Source organism: Bos indicus x Bos taurus, chromosome 10 (assembly GCF_003369695.1).
Source record: "Bos indicus x Bos taurus breed Angus x Brahman F1 hybrid chromosome 10, Bos_hybrid_MaternalHap_v2.0, whole genome shotgun sequence".
NCBI classification, from domain to species: Eukaryota; Metazoa; Chordata; class Mammalia; order Artiodactyla; family Bovidae; genus Bos; species Bos indicus x Bos taurus.
The window spans coordinates 11359160-11377114 of NC_040085.1; the positions used below are offsets into that span (position 1 = coordinate 11359160).

Genomic DNA, 17955 nt, shown 5'->3' on the forward strand with positions numbered 1-17955 from the left:
CTTCCTGCAAGAAATTCTTCCTGCAAGAAACCGCAAGAAATACAACACAGGAATAATCCTGGGAAACTATCTGAATAAAGTTTTAATTAAGGTAAACATTTTGACTAAAGGTTGGCATCTTTAATGAAAATGAGTAAACACTGCTCAATTAAGTATCATGAGTTTAAAAACAATTTGTGATCTTAATTTTCTTATTACCACAAAATCATCAATACAAAAATAACAATAACATCCTTTCAAACACACCCATATCACCAAGTGGAAAACACAAATGCCTCATTCTCAAAATTACAACTAAAACAAAGTAATACTTAATCCTTTATGCTTTTCAAAACATCTCAAACTTCTGCTCTTGGTGGGAACCAAAAGAAGGTTTTTGAAGATTTTTCAGTTGCTATATTTATAACTCCAAATTCTTTTAGAAATACCAAAATGTTTTTCAGGGTACTGAGACATTAATGAGATGCTTTAGAACATATTTGGTTGCTGATTTATAAAATTGATTGCCCCATTTTAAGAGCGGCCTAAAGAAATGGCAGCGAAAATTGTCACTGTGGAACTTCCCAGGTCGGAGATTAGTAGTATAGGTACAATTTAAAGCGGAACCTCCTTCCAAAATGTGTGCTTGCAATACGGGTTTGCAGTAGTCCTTTTAATTACTACTCAAATTTCCTAATCTGAACTAGGTAAAAATGGAACAAGCCTCTTCTCATTGTACATATAATTGTACACATAATTGACTGTACATATAATTGACTAGATCTGAAGTAGCATTTATAGTTATTTAATTATCCCTTTCAGAAATCTGAAACTCCAATTTAGTAATTAAAAATAAATCTGACAACAAAAATTGTCTTATGATTAAAAGATGCAGCTATCTCTAGATTTAGCTAGTAAAGGACACTTACATGTATTCTATGCACAATTTAAAATTGTGAACTATATTTATTCATGTATATAAACACACCCTCTTTTCGTGAACTCTAAACTCACTGACATATTTATAACCACGGTACTACTCAGAATATTTGAAATTCCTTATATAGCATATAATTATAATTTAGCATGTTACGTTAATATGCTGTATTTTTCATACTATAATATCATAAAATATTTACATAGTTCATTTCTAATGTGTCTCCAGATCAATACCTTAAATACTATAAATGCATGACAAAAACTATTTATGAAATACACTTTTTAAATCTTTAAAGTTGTACAAATTGTGATCATCTCCATAATGATTAAATGAATGCTTTAAGATTCAATTAGGCAGCCACAAGGGGGAAATGGAAGAGAAGGAAGAAAACAAGATGTATACCTCTTATCTTACACCAGAAAAAATTCTATATGGATTAAAGAGTTAAATATTTTTAAAAATGAAACAAAGACTACATGAAACCGGGGAGATTTTTCTTTATTTTTGTTTAATATTGCAGAGTGGAAAGGCCAAGATAGAAAAAGTCACAAAATAAAAGGCTGATAAATTCAACTGTATAAAAATAAGCCACACTCTGCATAGCAAAAGCCACCATAAACAAACTCATTAGACAAAAAACCAATTAAGAAAAAAAATTCATATTGAAAAGGCTAATTTCCCTGATATAAAGTACATACAAATGAAAGAAATTGACAACCCAATAGAAAAATGGAAAGAGTAAACTCTTCACAGAAAAGAACATGGAAGGGGCTCTTAAAAACATGAAAAGATGCTCAACTTCACCCACAGTAAAAGAAATGCAAATTCAAACTATCCTGAGGTACCATATTTACTTATCAGGCTGACAAAACTTAACAATTTGAACAAACTTTAAATAAAAGCATGGGAAATGATACTTTCTTATACACTGGGTACATGATGCACAGAGGAAATTCAACAACATTCTTTAAAATCATACATGCACATGTCCTTTAATCTAGCAATTACACTTCCAGGAATTGATCCCGCAAGTATACACACACATGCTTGCATATACACAGGCTTACTCATTATAGCATGATGTACATTATAGCAAAGATTTGAACGGGGATGCTCTAAATGGGCCTAGATTCTACAGTTTAAAAAAATATATGGAATAGCAAGTACAGTGTATTACCATTTACATAAAGGGTGAATACTTATATTAATATTTGCTTGTATATGCTAAACTCTCTCTGGTGGGATATACAAGCAATTGATAACACCAATGGCCTCTGAGGAATGGTGGGGGCAAGCAGAAGAACTGAAGTACACAGGTGGGAGAAGGGCTTTCTGCTGTAAATAATTTTGTTCCTTTTAAATATGTTACATTATCTATTTAAAAACTAATAAATTTTAAATAACTCTGAAAGCAAAAAGATTTTTTTAAATGCTCAATCATAACAATACATACACATGTGACCAAATAGAACATTAGGGTTTATGGTTTATGCACTGAAAAGCAGAATCTATTTCCCCTGTTCCTTTATTAAACTCTATCAATGTTTAGTTTGGTTTTATTACTCATCACACTTACATATTTTCATTTAAATATTTTACAAAATGTATTCGAAAATTTAGCTAAGACTGAGAGATGTTCACTTTTTCTAAGCAGGTAGGTTCTATTTTTTTATACCATGTACTCTTCTTTATTTTTTATGACATTATTTTTTAAAAAACAACAATGCCCAGTGTAACAAGTGCTAAAGATTTACACTCAGAAAGATGCATTTTCTGCAAACCGGCATGCTGGTAGTATCAGTAACAACTAAATACTCTGCATCTCTAGAAGAGAAAACAGGCTAAAATTAAGGTGTACAAACTTAGTGCAAACCAAATGGGGTAAACATTGTGAATAATGCTAGAAAAGTAACTGTTAAAGCTGAAAACAACCTGCACTACAAAGAAACTGAATCTTCAACTCAGCTGTGTACAGTGATCTGATATCACTAAATCACTAGTCTGTCAATTATTTTCTTTTAAAAAATCTGAAAGTAATCGTCCCTTCTATGGGCTACTTAAACGACTTCATGCCATATTAACCAACATCAAAGCATCAAATATCATGCTATCTGAAACTATCCCCTCTTTTTTTTTTTTCAATTGGGAAGTAAAGAGCCAAGTTTCACCACAATTTCCTTTAAGCCCAAGTAAAATCATCCTAGAAGTAGTCAAGTAGAGAGAAGGGCATAATTCTGAATTCACTCAAAAACCAAAGCAGATTAATGAGTAGTCTCAAAAAATGCATTTAATCATTTGGTAAAACCTATGTTAAATTATTAAAATCTGTTTTAATGACTCCACAGGGACAACCAGGCAGTTTGAGCATTACACCTCGTAAACGTTTCTGACTCTCAAGACTTTTAAAATAACGTTTATTCCAACAACATATAATGTGGAAGATATAGCCATTCTTCTACTTGCCAAATTATCTAAATCCCAACATCTGCAGTCAGGCTGTTTCTCAACATTTCTGTTCTCCTGCCAACTGAAGAGAGGCCCTGAGAACTTCTTAGCTTGCAAAGGCCGGGCTGCGGATCAGCACCGAATGCAGGTCTGCCGGGGGTCTGTCTGTCCCACAGGTGAGACTTAATAAGACAATTTCCCAACTTCACCACCACTTTCAGGATCACCACCCATTTGGGGCTTTGTCTTTACAACTACGCCAGATGCATCTGCATCACTCAGAAATCAAACTTCTGCGTGTTTGATTCTGAGTCCCAGTGACCCAGCGACAGCGGCCAGCACACGGCGTCCACCCAGCCCAGCAGCGCTCACCCACGAAAGGTCCGGAGTCTGGACGGGGCGACGCCGGGTCCACTGCCCTGCCCACCTGGACTGTGGGGCGCCAAACCCCCGCCGGACCCGCAGGCCCGGGGACTGAGGGGCGCCCGCTGTGCCCAGCAGAGCCGGGACGGGCCTGAGCGCGCGTGGGGTGCGGGGGTCAGCCGGGGAGAGGGCAGGGACTAGGGTCACCGGAGAAGGGCCGAGGTGGTGGACAACCCCGAAACACCGACTTGAGTAAGAGCGAACAATTCGATCCTAAAGGCCAGGAGCTGGGAGACCTAAGGGTGAGGGGTGGGGAAAGGGGCCCGGAGAGCCCCGGAGGCAGCGGCGGGGAGGGTCCTCGGGGTCTCCGGGCCAACGCGGAGCCTTGGTCTGAGGAGGGAGGAGGAGTCGCCGGGGCCGACCCAGCGGGACACTGTGAAGGAAAGCCGAGCAGAGACGGGCTCTGCGGTTCGCCGGAGGGCAGCGCCGGGCGCTCGGGGCGCGCACTGGCCATGGAACTCACCGCGCTGACGGCGGCGGCGGCGGCGCCGGACGGCGCGGGGCCGGGCGCGTCCTGCCTCCTCAGGCGGGACTTCAGGCTCTTCATGGCCAAGACCTGGCAGTCCCACTCCCGCCGAGCGCGGCGCCCCCGACCTGCGCGCGAACCTGAAAGTCCGCCGGCTGGAAACGCACGGAGGCGGCGGCGGCGAGGGCGGTCCCGGCCCCACCTGCCACCTGGGGGCCGCCGGGCGGCCGTCGGCTCCAGGCCTGCGGCGGGACTCCACTCCCACAGCCAATCCGCCCATGATCCTGGTGGGGATGGGGCTGGCTCTGACCAATAGGAATCCGGGAAGGGGAGGGACTTCCCTTTCAAACTTAATAACACCCTTCCTCTCCCCTCAGGAAAAAGTTTGGAACTTCAGCTGGGGAAGCGGTGGAGGTGAGCAGCCAGCGATGTGGAGTGACTCTAGACGCTCCAGGCCGTGGGCGCCACGACTACCTGGATGATGGAGCGTCACATCTAGAGAGAGCATGGAGTCTATCCGACACCAGCTCTCATCTACCCGGACTCCCCTCCTCTTCCCACCCACGTGCTCTTTCCCAAGTAAATTTCTCTTTCTTCCGTCTGATCCCAGAAAAGACTCTTGGTCACCTGCACACTCACCGGCTTCCAAGAACAGCTTCCCTTACATCGGTTGATGTTTCGCTAGACAGATCCCAGTATCTGGAAACAACTACGCGCATCCAAAACTCCTGGAAAAAAGGAAAAGGAAAAAACAGACTTTGAAGAATAAGGTAATAAGGTTGTACAGAAGGATTAGGAACAGACTGAAAACGTTATAGAAAATCAAAGCACGTGTCATGTGCTCAATAATTATTTGTTGAGTCCAGAATCTACTGCTTTGGAGGGTAAGAGTTGAAAGTTGGAGGGGGAGAGCTTTAATCAAAAATGACCCACGTGGCCAAAGTGATACATAAAAAGCTGTCAAAGAAAAAAACATTGTCTTTTTTCCAAAAAAATGATGGTGTTTCCTGTAGAAACACGTTACAGGTGAAAGTATACAATGAAATTAATTCATCCTGTCCAGAAATCTGGATGGATAAACAGGCAGGTGAGCAACACCCAATAATTTGCTGTTATAGTGACATCTTCAGAAGTCTTCCTGGGAGTCAGTTTTTCCCAGGAAAATATTTATTCTAGCATTCACCCATTTGAAAAGATAAACAGTCCACATTTCCCACTAACAAAGGACTCTTTTTGTCTGAAAGGTCAGTTGCTTCTTTGGAGTTTCCTTAGAATAACTAAAGATTTTATTCAAATAGTGTAAGAAGGTTTTCAGAACTGTTTTGGAGAGACAACACCCCTGTGTTTACCCTTAACAAAACACTAAGTAACAGTTAACTTCTTTACTTTAAGAGAAAGTTATTAAATTTTCTCTTGATTAGTTCTATGGAAGTAAGTTTTCTTCCACCTCCTTCCTCAAGATCTGCAGTCATTCAGTTTTGTTGGCTCTTTATAGTGTCTGTGGATGGCTAGTTACTCTCTGTCCTCATCTGCCACTGCAGATCCAAAATAATCTCACACCTGGATGTTATAGAAGCTTTCCAACAGAGGTTGCTGACCTCTGAACTACCAATCATCACAAAATTTTACAAAATAGTCCTTCTTCGTTCAAACAGCTTCAGGGCTAATAAAATTTAACTCTTTTACTTGGCATTTAAGGCCGTATAATATGTACCCAATCCTGTTCTCCAGCTGATACTCCAAGCAAACTCTTCAGCCCATTCCTCAAACACGGATCTTGCCTTTTAATTTTCACATCTTTATGCATGCTAATCCTTCCTCCAGTAATTTCTCTCTGTCTACATTCATCTAACAAAATTCTACTGCCCCCCGCCAAGAATGATCAGAAGAGAGCACAATGGGAACTTCTGGAGTATTGTACTAGTCTATCTGGTAAAGTGTGCGGATTACATAACTAATGTGTTCAGTTTGTATAGAATCAGTTAGCTTGTAGTCTTTATGATATGTGCACTTTTATATATACTTGAATTTAAAAAGTTTTTTAAACTCATACATCCATTTCAAGTGTCCTCCCCTGTAATAGAGCATTTTCTGATCACTCAACTGAAAGTGATTTCTCCAACTTCAGAATGATTAAATTGAACTACTCAGATGATACTAACATATGTTAACATGTAACATGTAACATATGTTAACATATAACATATGTTCTGAACAAGCATTATTTCACTGCTGCTGCTGCTAAGTCACTTCAATCGTGTCCGATTCTGTGCGACCCCATAGACAGCAACCTACCAGGCTCCCCCATCCCTGGGATTCTCCAGGCAAGAACACTGGAGTGGGTTGCCATTTCCTTCTCTAATGCATGAAAGTGAAAAGTGAAAGTGAAGTCGCTCAGTCGTGCCCGACTCTTAGCAACCCCATGGACTGCAGCCTACCAGCCTCCTCCATCCTTGGGGTTTTCCAGACAAGAGTACTGGAGTGGGGTGCCATTGCCTTATTTCACTACTAGACTTCAAACTCTTCAAACCCAGGGAGTAACTGATACATGTTTGAATTCCCTAGAGTGCTCAGCTGGAGAATCCCAGGGACGGGGGAGCCTGTTGGACTTCCGTCTATGGGGTCGCACAGAGTTGGACACGACTGAAGCGACTTAGCAGCAGCAGCAGCAGAGTGCTCAGCATGTGTCAGGTGCTTGATAAATATTTCTGAATAGATTGATGCATTTTTTTTTTGTTACTAACTGCATTACAGTTTGTTGTGTGTATTCATGTAACACAGGATTGGTACTTGCCCTGTGGTGAATGCTGAGTGTCTCTTGAGCATCCAAGTTCTCGGAGTCCTAGTAACTGGTTTCTTTTCAGTTGTTACTGGATAAAGCAAAGGAAGCAGACAGAGCCACAAGTACAGCTTACATCAGTTTCCAAAAATGCGTGGGCAAGTTATTTTTATAAACTGTCTGCATGATGTCCCCATGGTGTCTGTGTTCAGTGGCCTTTGTGGATTTTTCCAGGCTAGAAACTTGATAGCTGTTGTCTGCGAATTCCCATTCGAGAGCTGCTAAGTAAATAGCACTGCTTTGAATGTGCAGTACATCTTTTTTGTATTGATCTGGAAGCTCCCCACATGAAGTAAAGGCACTTTTATTAGTATTCAGCCAGATAGGTTTTTTTTTTTTTTTTTTAACCATTATCACTATTATTTATTTTTTATCTCCCCTTCAGAGCAAAAGACACTTATCAAATCTAGATGGAATTTATTTGGTACCATCCTGAATCTATGTGATTTTTTGGTTGTTGTTTTGCTTCTTATAATATGTGAGATCTGGAAGGGAAATGCGTTTAAAATTATTTTAATAGGTTATACATTCATAATATAAAGACATCTCAAGTAATACAGAAGGGGGAAAGTGAGTCTCCTTACCACCTCTACTCTGGCTCCTGCAATCAAGGAACTTGTATTCTAGTCTTCGGGACAAAGCTAACATACACAGCTCAACTGGAGAGCAACTACTTCCTAAACTATGGTAGAGTGCAGACGTGGGTGGTATTTAGGGAAGGAAAGATCAGGAGAAAGATCGGGAGAATAGCCAAGGTTGGGAGAAGATTCAGTGAGTGTACTGAGAAGGAACACCAAGAAGGCAAAGGATTCCCTGGGGACCAGCCAGAGCAGATAAGAGAGTTCCGTTGGGAGATGCTCGTTGATAACCATGTGATGATAATGGCAACATGATGACAAAGACAAATTAAGCACAGAGAATCAAAAATTTACAGTTAAAATGATCTACTTTTAATCGCGAATTTTATGAATTTTATGCCCAACAACTTCCCTCTTCATTTTCAGAACTTCCCGTCTCCCCTGGTAACCCCGGGGAACCCTGCCAACAAAGTCAGTCAGTAATTCCGTGGAGAATCCCAGAACATCAGTCATTCTCTCCCAGCTCAGATACCAAAGCAGATTAGTGGCAGACCCACGTGTGGCCACAGGGTCATGAGGAAAGACATCTGCACCCACAACTTACAGGGCAGCCCCAGGAATGAGAGACCTGAGGCAGTTCTCACACCCTCTTCTCTTGCCACAGTCAAGACTATAAAACACATTGCATAAGACAGCTTTAAAAAAAAATAAATAGGTCATCTTTGGCACTAATTTTAAACCCATCTGCATTTCTAGTAAGCTCTCCAGTGACTCCATCCTGGAAAACTAGAGTGGGAAGAAGAAAAGTAGGGAGAGGCGGTAGCTGCTCCCCTCTTCAGAGACGCTTTAATCTCCTGCTGAGGGCTGTTTTGCGTTCTGCTGTAGCAAGCTTGAGCCTACCAATTATCTCCTGAAGAGGACTGCTTTCCATCTCCCTGTCCTCCTTGGCGTTTACAGACTGTCATTCATGTATGACACATCAAATGTGTCATGAGCTTCAATACTGAAAGAGGGAGCGAAAGAGCAGGGAGAGGCGTTGTCAGGAACAAAACCAGACTTCCCTGCCATAACTGAGCTTACACTTAAAAACAGCCATAACTTTTTCTCTGAACTCAGTCAGAGTTAAAGTCAGAAAATCCAACCCATCTCCTTTGGTGAAAAGTAGCCTTTATTATCGAGTCTTGATTACACAAAGCTCCAGAAATACCACTGGCCTCTCTCTGTGAGACTGATGGCCCTCAGTGTGAGTGGTAGAAGGTCTGGATTGCCTTTTTTAAAACAGGCTACTCAACCTGGAACCCAGATAAATGCAAGGCATTTGGTTCAGGAACCAGTAATCATCCGACTTCCATGATAAACTTTCCTGGATTCCAGACCCTGGATTTTTCTTATCTTGGCCAGCACACCACGATATTCACAATGAGCCAAAAAACTCTCAAGACTTCAGCACTGTTGAAGAGGAATAGAAAGGTTTCTTGCTTTTAAATTGAAAATATGGTAAATAAAGAATATCTCTATAGAGTTTAAATGATATTTTTGATTGAATAATTACTGGTAAATTATGTTACTTGTATACCATAAGTTGTTCCATGCCAATCTTTGCTACTTAAGCTAATGAAAGAACATCCCAGACAATAAGTCAAGGTGAATCTCACATTCAAATATGCTTGGTAAAGGTCCCAGGCTTTATGATACATATTTAACAATGATCTTACAGTCATTTGAATTAAAACTATAGTGGTTTAGGTTATGCTGAAAGAAAGGTCACAGCAAAATGCTGGATAAATAGATGTTCTAAAAAAGTTATATGTAAACACAGCCTATTATGTATATTAGATACTATATCATTATATTTCACATTATACAAGATTATATTATTATTTTTAAGCATTATTTAGGACCCATTTTTTTTTGAGGCAAGTAATAGTGACTTTATTCAGAAAGTCAGCAAACCGAAAATGGAATTCTTCATAAAATAGCTTCACAAATTAACAAATCTTGATGTAAGTCCTAATTTTCGTATAAAAAACTGAACCATATTAGTGTGGGTAAATTTGTATTTCAAAAGGTTAATCTTCAAAATCAGTTACTTGCACAGTATCATACAGGATTTATGTATTATGTGTGTTTGGATTTGGTTACCAAATGACTCAGACTTTTGCTTCCTGTATGAGAAAAGCTTGCAAAAAATTTTTGTCTGTACCCTTTTTTCAAAACTACTTGCATCAATGTTTAAATTACTATCAAAAACTAAACTTTAATTTTGTATCAAATTTCTAAGTAATGCTTAATTACAATGCTTATTTGAGAGAAAAGTTTAAGTTAAGATACAGTTCTTGTGTACAGTGGCACTATCCCACCCTGCACATAAGCAGTAAGGGCAGTTTTAAAAGCATTCTTTAACTATTCAAAGAGATTTGTCCACCCTCATGCCCTCATGAATTAACCACGTATATATTCTTTACATCAGTGATATCAATTTACTATAAGCATCAAGATATTCAATAATAATGGATCAATTTATCCTTTACTTACATAATTGCTGTTTTATGAATGCTGTTGCTACAAGCAAAATACATAAAATAATTAATTAAAATATCAACACACTCTGGACTTCAAAGAGTTACATTCTAATTTTGTAATACTAAGGAGAAGCATTACATATTATCTTCCATAAACTTCAAGACCATCCCTAGACCTAAATAACAATTAAGAACTATTCCTTTGAATCTTAGGAGGGTGTAGTTCATAAATTACCCTAAGTTCAAGGCATAGCATTTTAAGGCTAAACTGAAAGGCATCTTTCTTCCGCTCCTGAGACATGAAGAGAATAATAAACTCTCAAGTGCATCAGCTTTTTGGCTCATAACCCTGAAGTGACATTCATTGAGTCAACAAATACAAATAAGCCTGACTACCCTAATACCTGAAGGGTTGGGCTCTGATTAGCCAAGTAAATCCTAATTAAAGTGACCTTGGGGAATCCCCAAATATGAATCACAGCAAACCCCTAACAATAACAAAGTTCACACTGCCACATGAGCCCTTATGGCCAGAAAGCTCCCATCCAATATCTCATTGCTCCAAGTAAACACTAGATGTCCACGCTTTCAAAGTTGTCGTTTAAATCACACTTCTCTCCAAAAAGAAACTAAGGTGACATAAAAGCCTTCCCTGATGGTTCAAACAGTAAAGAATCTGCCAGCAATGCAAGAGACCCAGGTTCCATTCCTGGGTCAGGAAGATCCCCTGGAAAAGGGAATGGTTATCCACTCCAGTATTCTTGCCTGAAGAATTCCATGGACAGAGGCTGTTGGCTGACTACAGTCCATGGGGTCACAAAGAGTCAGACATGACTGAAAGGCTAATACTCACTTTTTCAACAAATCTCACTACCGTACTTTCCTTAAGAAAAGTAGGAAATAAACCAGAGGAAGGGACTGTTAAAACAACTATTATTGCTGGCCTGTTTTTTTTAATTATTATTATTATTATTAATTTATTTGACTGTACTGGGTCTTCACTGCAGCATAAGGATCTTTAGTCATTGCATGCAAACTCTTAATTGTGATATGTGGGCTCTCCTTCCCTGACCAGGGATCAAACCCAGGCCCCTTGCACTGGGAGCATGGAGTCTTAGCTAGCCACTGGACCACGAGGGAAGTCCCACTGTTCTGGGTCCACAGCTAGGGCAAAACAAAAATGGAAACAATCAGTGACAGCTTTAATATGAGGAAAGAAAGAGGCACAACAGGTTCTTCCCAGAAGTCAAGTTTCCCAGATGCTGCATTCTAGAATATATTTCTCATATGGGTGTGGCGTCGCATCCAGAACAGTGAGCGGTGTGGTGGACAATCTCCTCACTTATGTCTACCCTCGCAGTATTTAGAAATACCTTTGTTAAGCATCCAGGATGTTCAATCATTCACTCAGCAAGTGTTAGTTAGTCACCGATGACGTGTGAGACAGTGCTGAGGAAACAAAGGGGAGCAAAGTGGACAAGGGACTCGCTCTCATGGAGCTTAATTCTCGCAAGAGTGGTGGAAGGGAGGAGAAAATGTAAACACACAAATAAGTGACCAAGATAAATTCAGATAGTGGTACATGAGGAAAATAGGAAGAGTCATGTGCTAGAGAATAAGGGAGGAGGGGGTTACTGCAGATTGGGTACTCAAAAAGGTCTCTTGGAGAAGTGAATTTGACCTCAAGTTTGCATGAGATCAAATTAAGCCTCCTGAAACAGGCTTAAAGGAGCCTGCCAAGTATAGATATGGACAGGACTTCCCTGGCAGCCTAGTGGTTAAGACTTCGCCTTTCGATGCAGGGGGTGTGGGTTCCACCCCTGGTTGGGGATCAAATATCCCACATGCCTTGTGGCAAAAAAAAAAAACACACCATAAAACAGAATGTTGTAACAAATTCAATAAAGGCTTTTAAAATGGTCCACATCAAAAGATCTTAACTAAAAAAAAAAGTGTAACTGTGGAGGCAGAGGGAACAGCAAATGCAAAGGCGGAGGTCCAGGTTAGTCTGCTGAAGGAACACACTGAAGGCCAGCATGACTGGCACATAATGGGGAAAGAATATGAGCAAGATGAGTGTGGAGATGCAGGCTGAAGCCAACACAAGTAAGGCCTCTCGGGCCAATGTAAGGTTTTGGATTGTTTTCTAACAGGAAGCTAATTAAGCAAGAGATGATGGGATCTTTTTATATACTAAAAATATCTTTCTATTTATGGGGAAAGAACTGATCATAAATGACCAAGAAGGAAAGCAGGAGGGTATGAACAGGACTGGAGCACAGTCTAGAGTTAGAACTAACTTGCTAGTAGACTGGATACAGAGAGGAGACATTAAGCGACTAGGTGGATGGTGGTGCCATTTACTGGGTGGGAATGACTACAGGAGTTCTGTTTCAAAGGGAAACTTTGAATGTTATTTGAGTGTTATTTTTTGGTCATGCTGTTTGAACTTCCCATTGGGCATCCCAGTGGGGATATATTAGTTTGGCCAAAAAGTTCATTTGGAGTTTTCCCATAAGATGTTATGGAAAAACCATGAATGAACTATGTTATGGAAAACACCAAAAGAACTCTAACTAGACAATCTAAACAGCAGTATTTAACTAGACAATCTAAACAGCCAGAGTGAAACTCACTGGAGAGATGGGGCTGGAGACACAGATTTGGAAATTAAAAGCTAATAAATGAAATGTAAGGCCATGGGACCAGATGAGCTCTATTATGGAAGAAGAGGGCCAAAGGCCAAGAACATGGATACTGCAGCACTTAGAAAACAAGAGAGGAGAGGGTGAGGAGGAGGAGACTGAGAAACAATGGCTAGAGAGCAGGCAGAACCCCAGAGGGTGGCGATGCAGCAGCCAAGAGAGGATGGATTTCCAAAGGTCAGCTCTGCCAAACAGTGCTGAAAGATGGAGAAGCGTGAAGACAGATGAGAGACCATTGGACTTGGCATCAAGTACAGTAAGAATAGCCTTGGCAAAACAATTTCCATCAGATTTGGCTAAAATAGGTTCAAGACAGAATGGAAAGTAATGGGGTGGAGATTATGACCAACATGGTGTAAAAGGGAGCAGAGAAATGGGAATAATAGCTAGAGGGCAACAAGAGGTCAGTAGAAGTCTTTTTAAGGTGGGAGCTATTGCTACTGAAGCTTTTCTGTAAGCTGGGAGGAGAATGATCCAGGAGAGGGGCAAGGACTCATGAAACAGAGAAGGGAGCTGTTCATAGGGATTACGTCCTTGAGAAGGTGAAAAGGGGGTCTGATTCTTCAGACAGAAGCCTGAACTCATCATCTGTATTAACGGGAAGGAAGGTAAAAAAAAAAAAAAAAAAATACAGGCACAGGTACACAGAGGTTGGTATATTTAGAGGAAAGAAAAATAGAAGGTCTCAAATGGGTTACATCTATTTTCTTATGAATCATCATCAGTTAAAGGGAAGATGAGCAGTGAGGAAATGGGGTTTTTGGAAGTCTGAGGAGAAATGAGAAGGTGTGAAAGAGCCAATATCTTTCAGTCTTACGACTCCAAAATATCAATTTTCTCTGCCTGACCTGAGATCCTCAATGTTATTCTGGGAGCATGAAATAACTATTCAACTGATAAATTTCTACTAGTAAAGGGACCCACTCAGACACGGTCCCCCAATATCTAAAGCACCAAGCAGCACATATTGGTTAATTTGGGTTCCCAGGCTGTAAAGCAGGGATGGGTTAAAATACTGAGCCACCAAAGGACCACATCTCACCTTTTTGTGTATGTACCCCACCGCACAAAGTGCTACTAATGAGTACTACTATTACTGTGCTCGTGTTTAGTTGCTCAGTCGGTCTGACGCTTTGCAACCCATTGGACCATAGCCCACCAGGCTCTTCTCTCCATGGGATTTTTCAGGCAAGAATACTGGAGTGGTTGCCATTTCCTTCTCCAGGGGATCTTCCTGACTCAGGGATCTAACCTGCATCTCCTGTGTCTCCTGCACTGCAGGCAGATTCTTTACCTGCTAAGTCATCAGGGAAGTCCAAGTGGCTTTACTACATGAGTCAAATGTATTGAGGTACCACCACGTACCAAGCACAGTGCTAAGTTCCTTACCTATGTTGTTTCTTTTAATACTCCCAACAACTAAATGAGCAGCACATACTATTATTATCTCAGTTTTATAAGTAATTATATGAAGCTTACAAAGGCTAAATTGTATCAACATGAGAGACGGTGAAGTTGTCCATGAGATGGGAGAGACAGAGAGTCAACCATTATTAATCATGCCATATAATTAGAAAAGATGTTGTGTAAATGAATGCAAAACCAAATCTATTAGTAAATAAGGTATTCATGCTTGTTAATAATTTGCCCACAGGGGGGGAAAAAAACTATAAAGCCAAAACTGAAATAAAAGACCTATACCTATAAAGGTATACAATTTGCTATAGAAAGTTAAAATCCTTCAGAAAGTCCAACATGGATAAATGGGAATTTAGAAACCCCAGTTGATTCTACAAAGTCTGTCAAGTGACTTTGTAGAAGTGATTCAACTGGTGGTGCAGAATTGGTAAAATGTTTAACAGTTGGCTTTTTAAATTTTCTTGTGGGGTTAATGGGTTTGCAGTAATTGCTCAATCCCATAGTGTAAATAATCCCACTTTGGAGTTCAAGTAGCATGGAGTTCAGCTTGTAAAAATTCCTTAAAATTTAAGAATCAGCTCTTATAGCACACCATTGGAAAAAGTTAGTAAGAGACCTTCTGGGACCATCAGACCTCATGCTTCCTCGGGTATGTTTAGCAAGGATGACTTTGAGATCTCAAAAGTTCAGTTGTTCTGAGATTATAGCACCCCTTCTATGGGCTAAATGAATAAAACAAAAGGAAATCTCTCACTATAAGAGCACTGATTCTAATATACTTTTGATACTAGGATTAGGAATAGGTGTAAGAGATTATCTTGTTCCAGTGTTTGCATTTTGTTCAGATCTTCTGTCTTTTTCCCCAAAATATTGAAATAATGAAATGAATAAGGTATAATCACATATAGAGAGTCAGAGTGGTCACTTTCTGTGTTTTAATATATCTGTATAATTTGAGGCCTACAGCTTCCTCAAATAAGTGCTGAGAAGTTGGTGTTGACATTGGGTAATGTAAGCGACTGAGTTTTCTGTCTGAAAACAACTCACACACAAAGATTTAGGTTAATGTCACCTTAAACAAAGGATTCATTGACCATCTTGTCTCAGGTTTAAGATTATGAATACTCACCAAAGTGGTGCATTTATAAAGTCGCAGGTGATTGATGATTGGTATGTGAAATTCCAAAATTATGTCTTCCCGCTTTCATTCCTGATTCATGTCAGAACAAGCAGGACTTAGAGTGTAGGGTTGAAAAAGACTGTTCCTGGTATTGTAGGAGCCCTGCATTCTCTTGTCCACTTTAAGCAAAAATCTAGCCAATGCTGTCTAAAATTGAGATTCTACATAAACATTTCAAAAAACAATTGAAATAGCAAAGAGCATCATTAAAAACAGGAAAAATTAGCAATATGAGAGTTTGTGATTGAGAAAATGGATTCACTCATTCATTCATTCAATACTTGCTGAGTACTTTTCAAGTGCCAGGCACTCTTCAGACTCCTTGAGATTAATCATTGTTCCTGAAGGACAAAGAACAGAAAGTAAAACGTGCCCATGTGACTGGAACAACATGAAAAAGGGCAAGAGATGGATATGAACTGAGATAAGTAAGGTGGAGTAAAAAGTTACATCACGTAGTTCCCAGCAGGATATTGTAAGGGCTCAAGACTTTTCTCTGGTGCTGAGCTAGAGTTGCCTATAACGCATCCTTATCTAGCAGCACAGAGGCTATTCTGGTCTGGAACTAAAGATAAAAATCTCAGGTGTTGTCAGCAAATACAAATGATAATCTGAACCACAGGAATAGATAAGAAGGCCCAGGAGGTATGTAGAGTAAACCATAGGACAGAGCCTAAGGAATGGTAGTCTTTAGAGAATGGATTCAGAAATGCAGGCCAGCAAACTTTAGGGTCGAGAGGCCAAATGCCAGTAAATACTAAGTGCAAGTGATCCAGATAGAAGTCAACAGCTACTTTTCTACTGTCATTCTCACAGAGCACAGCTTGTCAAACACTCAGAACACTTCTGAGCCACACCCTATCTTCAGTCCTGAGAGAACAGAGAAACCTAAGGCACCCAACATGGCCTGACATGGCAAGACTGAATTTGCAGTTGATCACAATTATTTGGGACATCTGTTTGCTTTACTTCTTGGTATTTCAATTAAACAATGTGCAGAGAAGTTATTAGAACAGTAAATCCTCTATTCTAGCAAACGCTCAACCCATTGACATGAGAACCACAGGTGTATCTACATAATGGAGGAGGTCTGTGCAATGATGTTTCCTCAAAGAGGCCACAGGAGATTCAGTGACTCTTGGAGGTCCTGCATGCTGGTGTCCCTGCTCTCTGTCCTACACGCATGACACATCCATTGCCAATGGACTGGCTCAGTTCAAAGCTGACGCTAGCCAATTTGGGGTCGAGGGACCATTAGTCTGTTTCTCACCTGTAGCCACATCTTGGACTATTTCCTTTGCACTTTATGTGCAACTTCTGTCCATGGTTCAACATTCGTCTCAAGTCCAGCTGCCATCACAAACCTTTGCTTGACCATTTCAGTCTTTGGATCTTTTTCCTTCCTATGAACTTTTATCACTGTTTCTGTTGTTCACCTGGTTCTTGATAATATCTGGTCTGAGATTAACTTCACTCTTAATCAAATAACTCTGAGTTATTTGCTGTCACCAGGAAGGATATGGAAGGCCTTGATAGCTTCTAGTCATTCTCCTGGAAGCTCACAGATCCACCTCTGTCCTTGGCATAGATATAACTAATAGCGAATGACCAATTATATATATATATATATATATATTTAGAATCATATGTAAATTTATTCTAGATCTTACATGATTGTGGCATGTTTAGAGTGTTAAGGTCAAAGGTCATCTCACTCAGAAGTAGTTTCAGTCTGAAACAATTTGTTAACTATTGAGGAAGGCATAGAAAAATAAGCTGAGATCATGTCTAGGCTCGGTACAATACAGCTGATTTGCTTTTTCTCTTACATTTTAATGTAAAAACTGAACAAATCAAAGAGTCACACATTATATACTGATGATGTGTCAGTTATTGACTTATTGCTTCTCATCTCCAAATTCACCCTTCATTACCCAGCAAACTGGACCCTCTAAAACATGCCTCTTTATCTGACAGCATGATGGAAGCTTTGACCGCAGAGGGTTCTGGAGAGAGACTGTGGGAAAGTAGGGGAAAGGGACTTCTTTTCCTGGTTCTAGTGTGATTTCTTTCCTTTTTTAAATTTTCTTTTTTTAATCCTACTTTAGATCTTCGTTCCCCAACCTGGGATCAAACTTGAGCTCCCTGCAGTGGAAAGCTCGGAGTCCTAACCACTGGACCACCAGGGAATTCCCGGGTGTGTTTTCTTTTCTACTTACTCCTGCGGCTTTCTTGTGGAGACAAGGGGCTGGGGGCATGCTCACCTCAGGTGAGTATCAGGAGCGCCCCACAGGCACATCTGTGTAATTCCACCAGCACCCAAGCTGACTTCTCCGTGAGACAGGCAGCTCCTCGATGAGTTTTTCTAGTACCCCTCACCTGTCAGCCCCATTCTGTAATACCCCAGTGAATCTCTGTGCCATTGGTCGGGATACAGCTAAAGGTCTTTATTTCAGCCT

General features: G+C 40.4%; 1 protein-coding gene and 1 long non-coding RNA gene across 3 annotated transcripts in view; one reads left to right on the forward strand and one right to left on the reverse strand.

Moving 5' to 3' along the window:
* Positions 1-4494, reverse strand: part of UACA (uveal autoantigen with coiled-coil domains and ankyrin repeats) — an 86083-nt gene extending 81589 nt beyond the window's left edge. Inside the window, exon 1 of the mRNA XM_027553093.1 lies at positions 4251-4494. Coding sequence (XP_027408894.1) covers positions 4251-4334 — 84 coding nt within the window. The 5' untranslated portion in view covers positions 4335-4494. The remainder of the gene's footprint in view (positions 1-4250) is intronic.
* Positions 1205-17642, forward strand: LOC113899808. Of its 2 annotated transcripts, none has more exons than XR_003512994.1 (3): positions 1205-3540; positions 4631-5023; positions 17605-17642. It is a non-coding gene; the product is annotated as an uncharacterized LOC113899808 (long non-coding RNA). The 2 variants fall into 2 exon arrangements; XR_003512993.1 differs by lacking the exon at positions 17605-17642 and adding an exon at positions 6819-6852.
* The last annotated feature ends 313 nt before the right edge of the window (positions 17643-17955 follow it).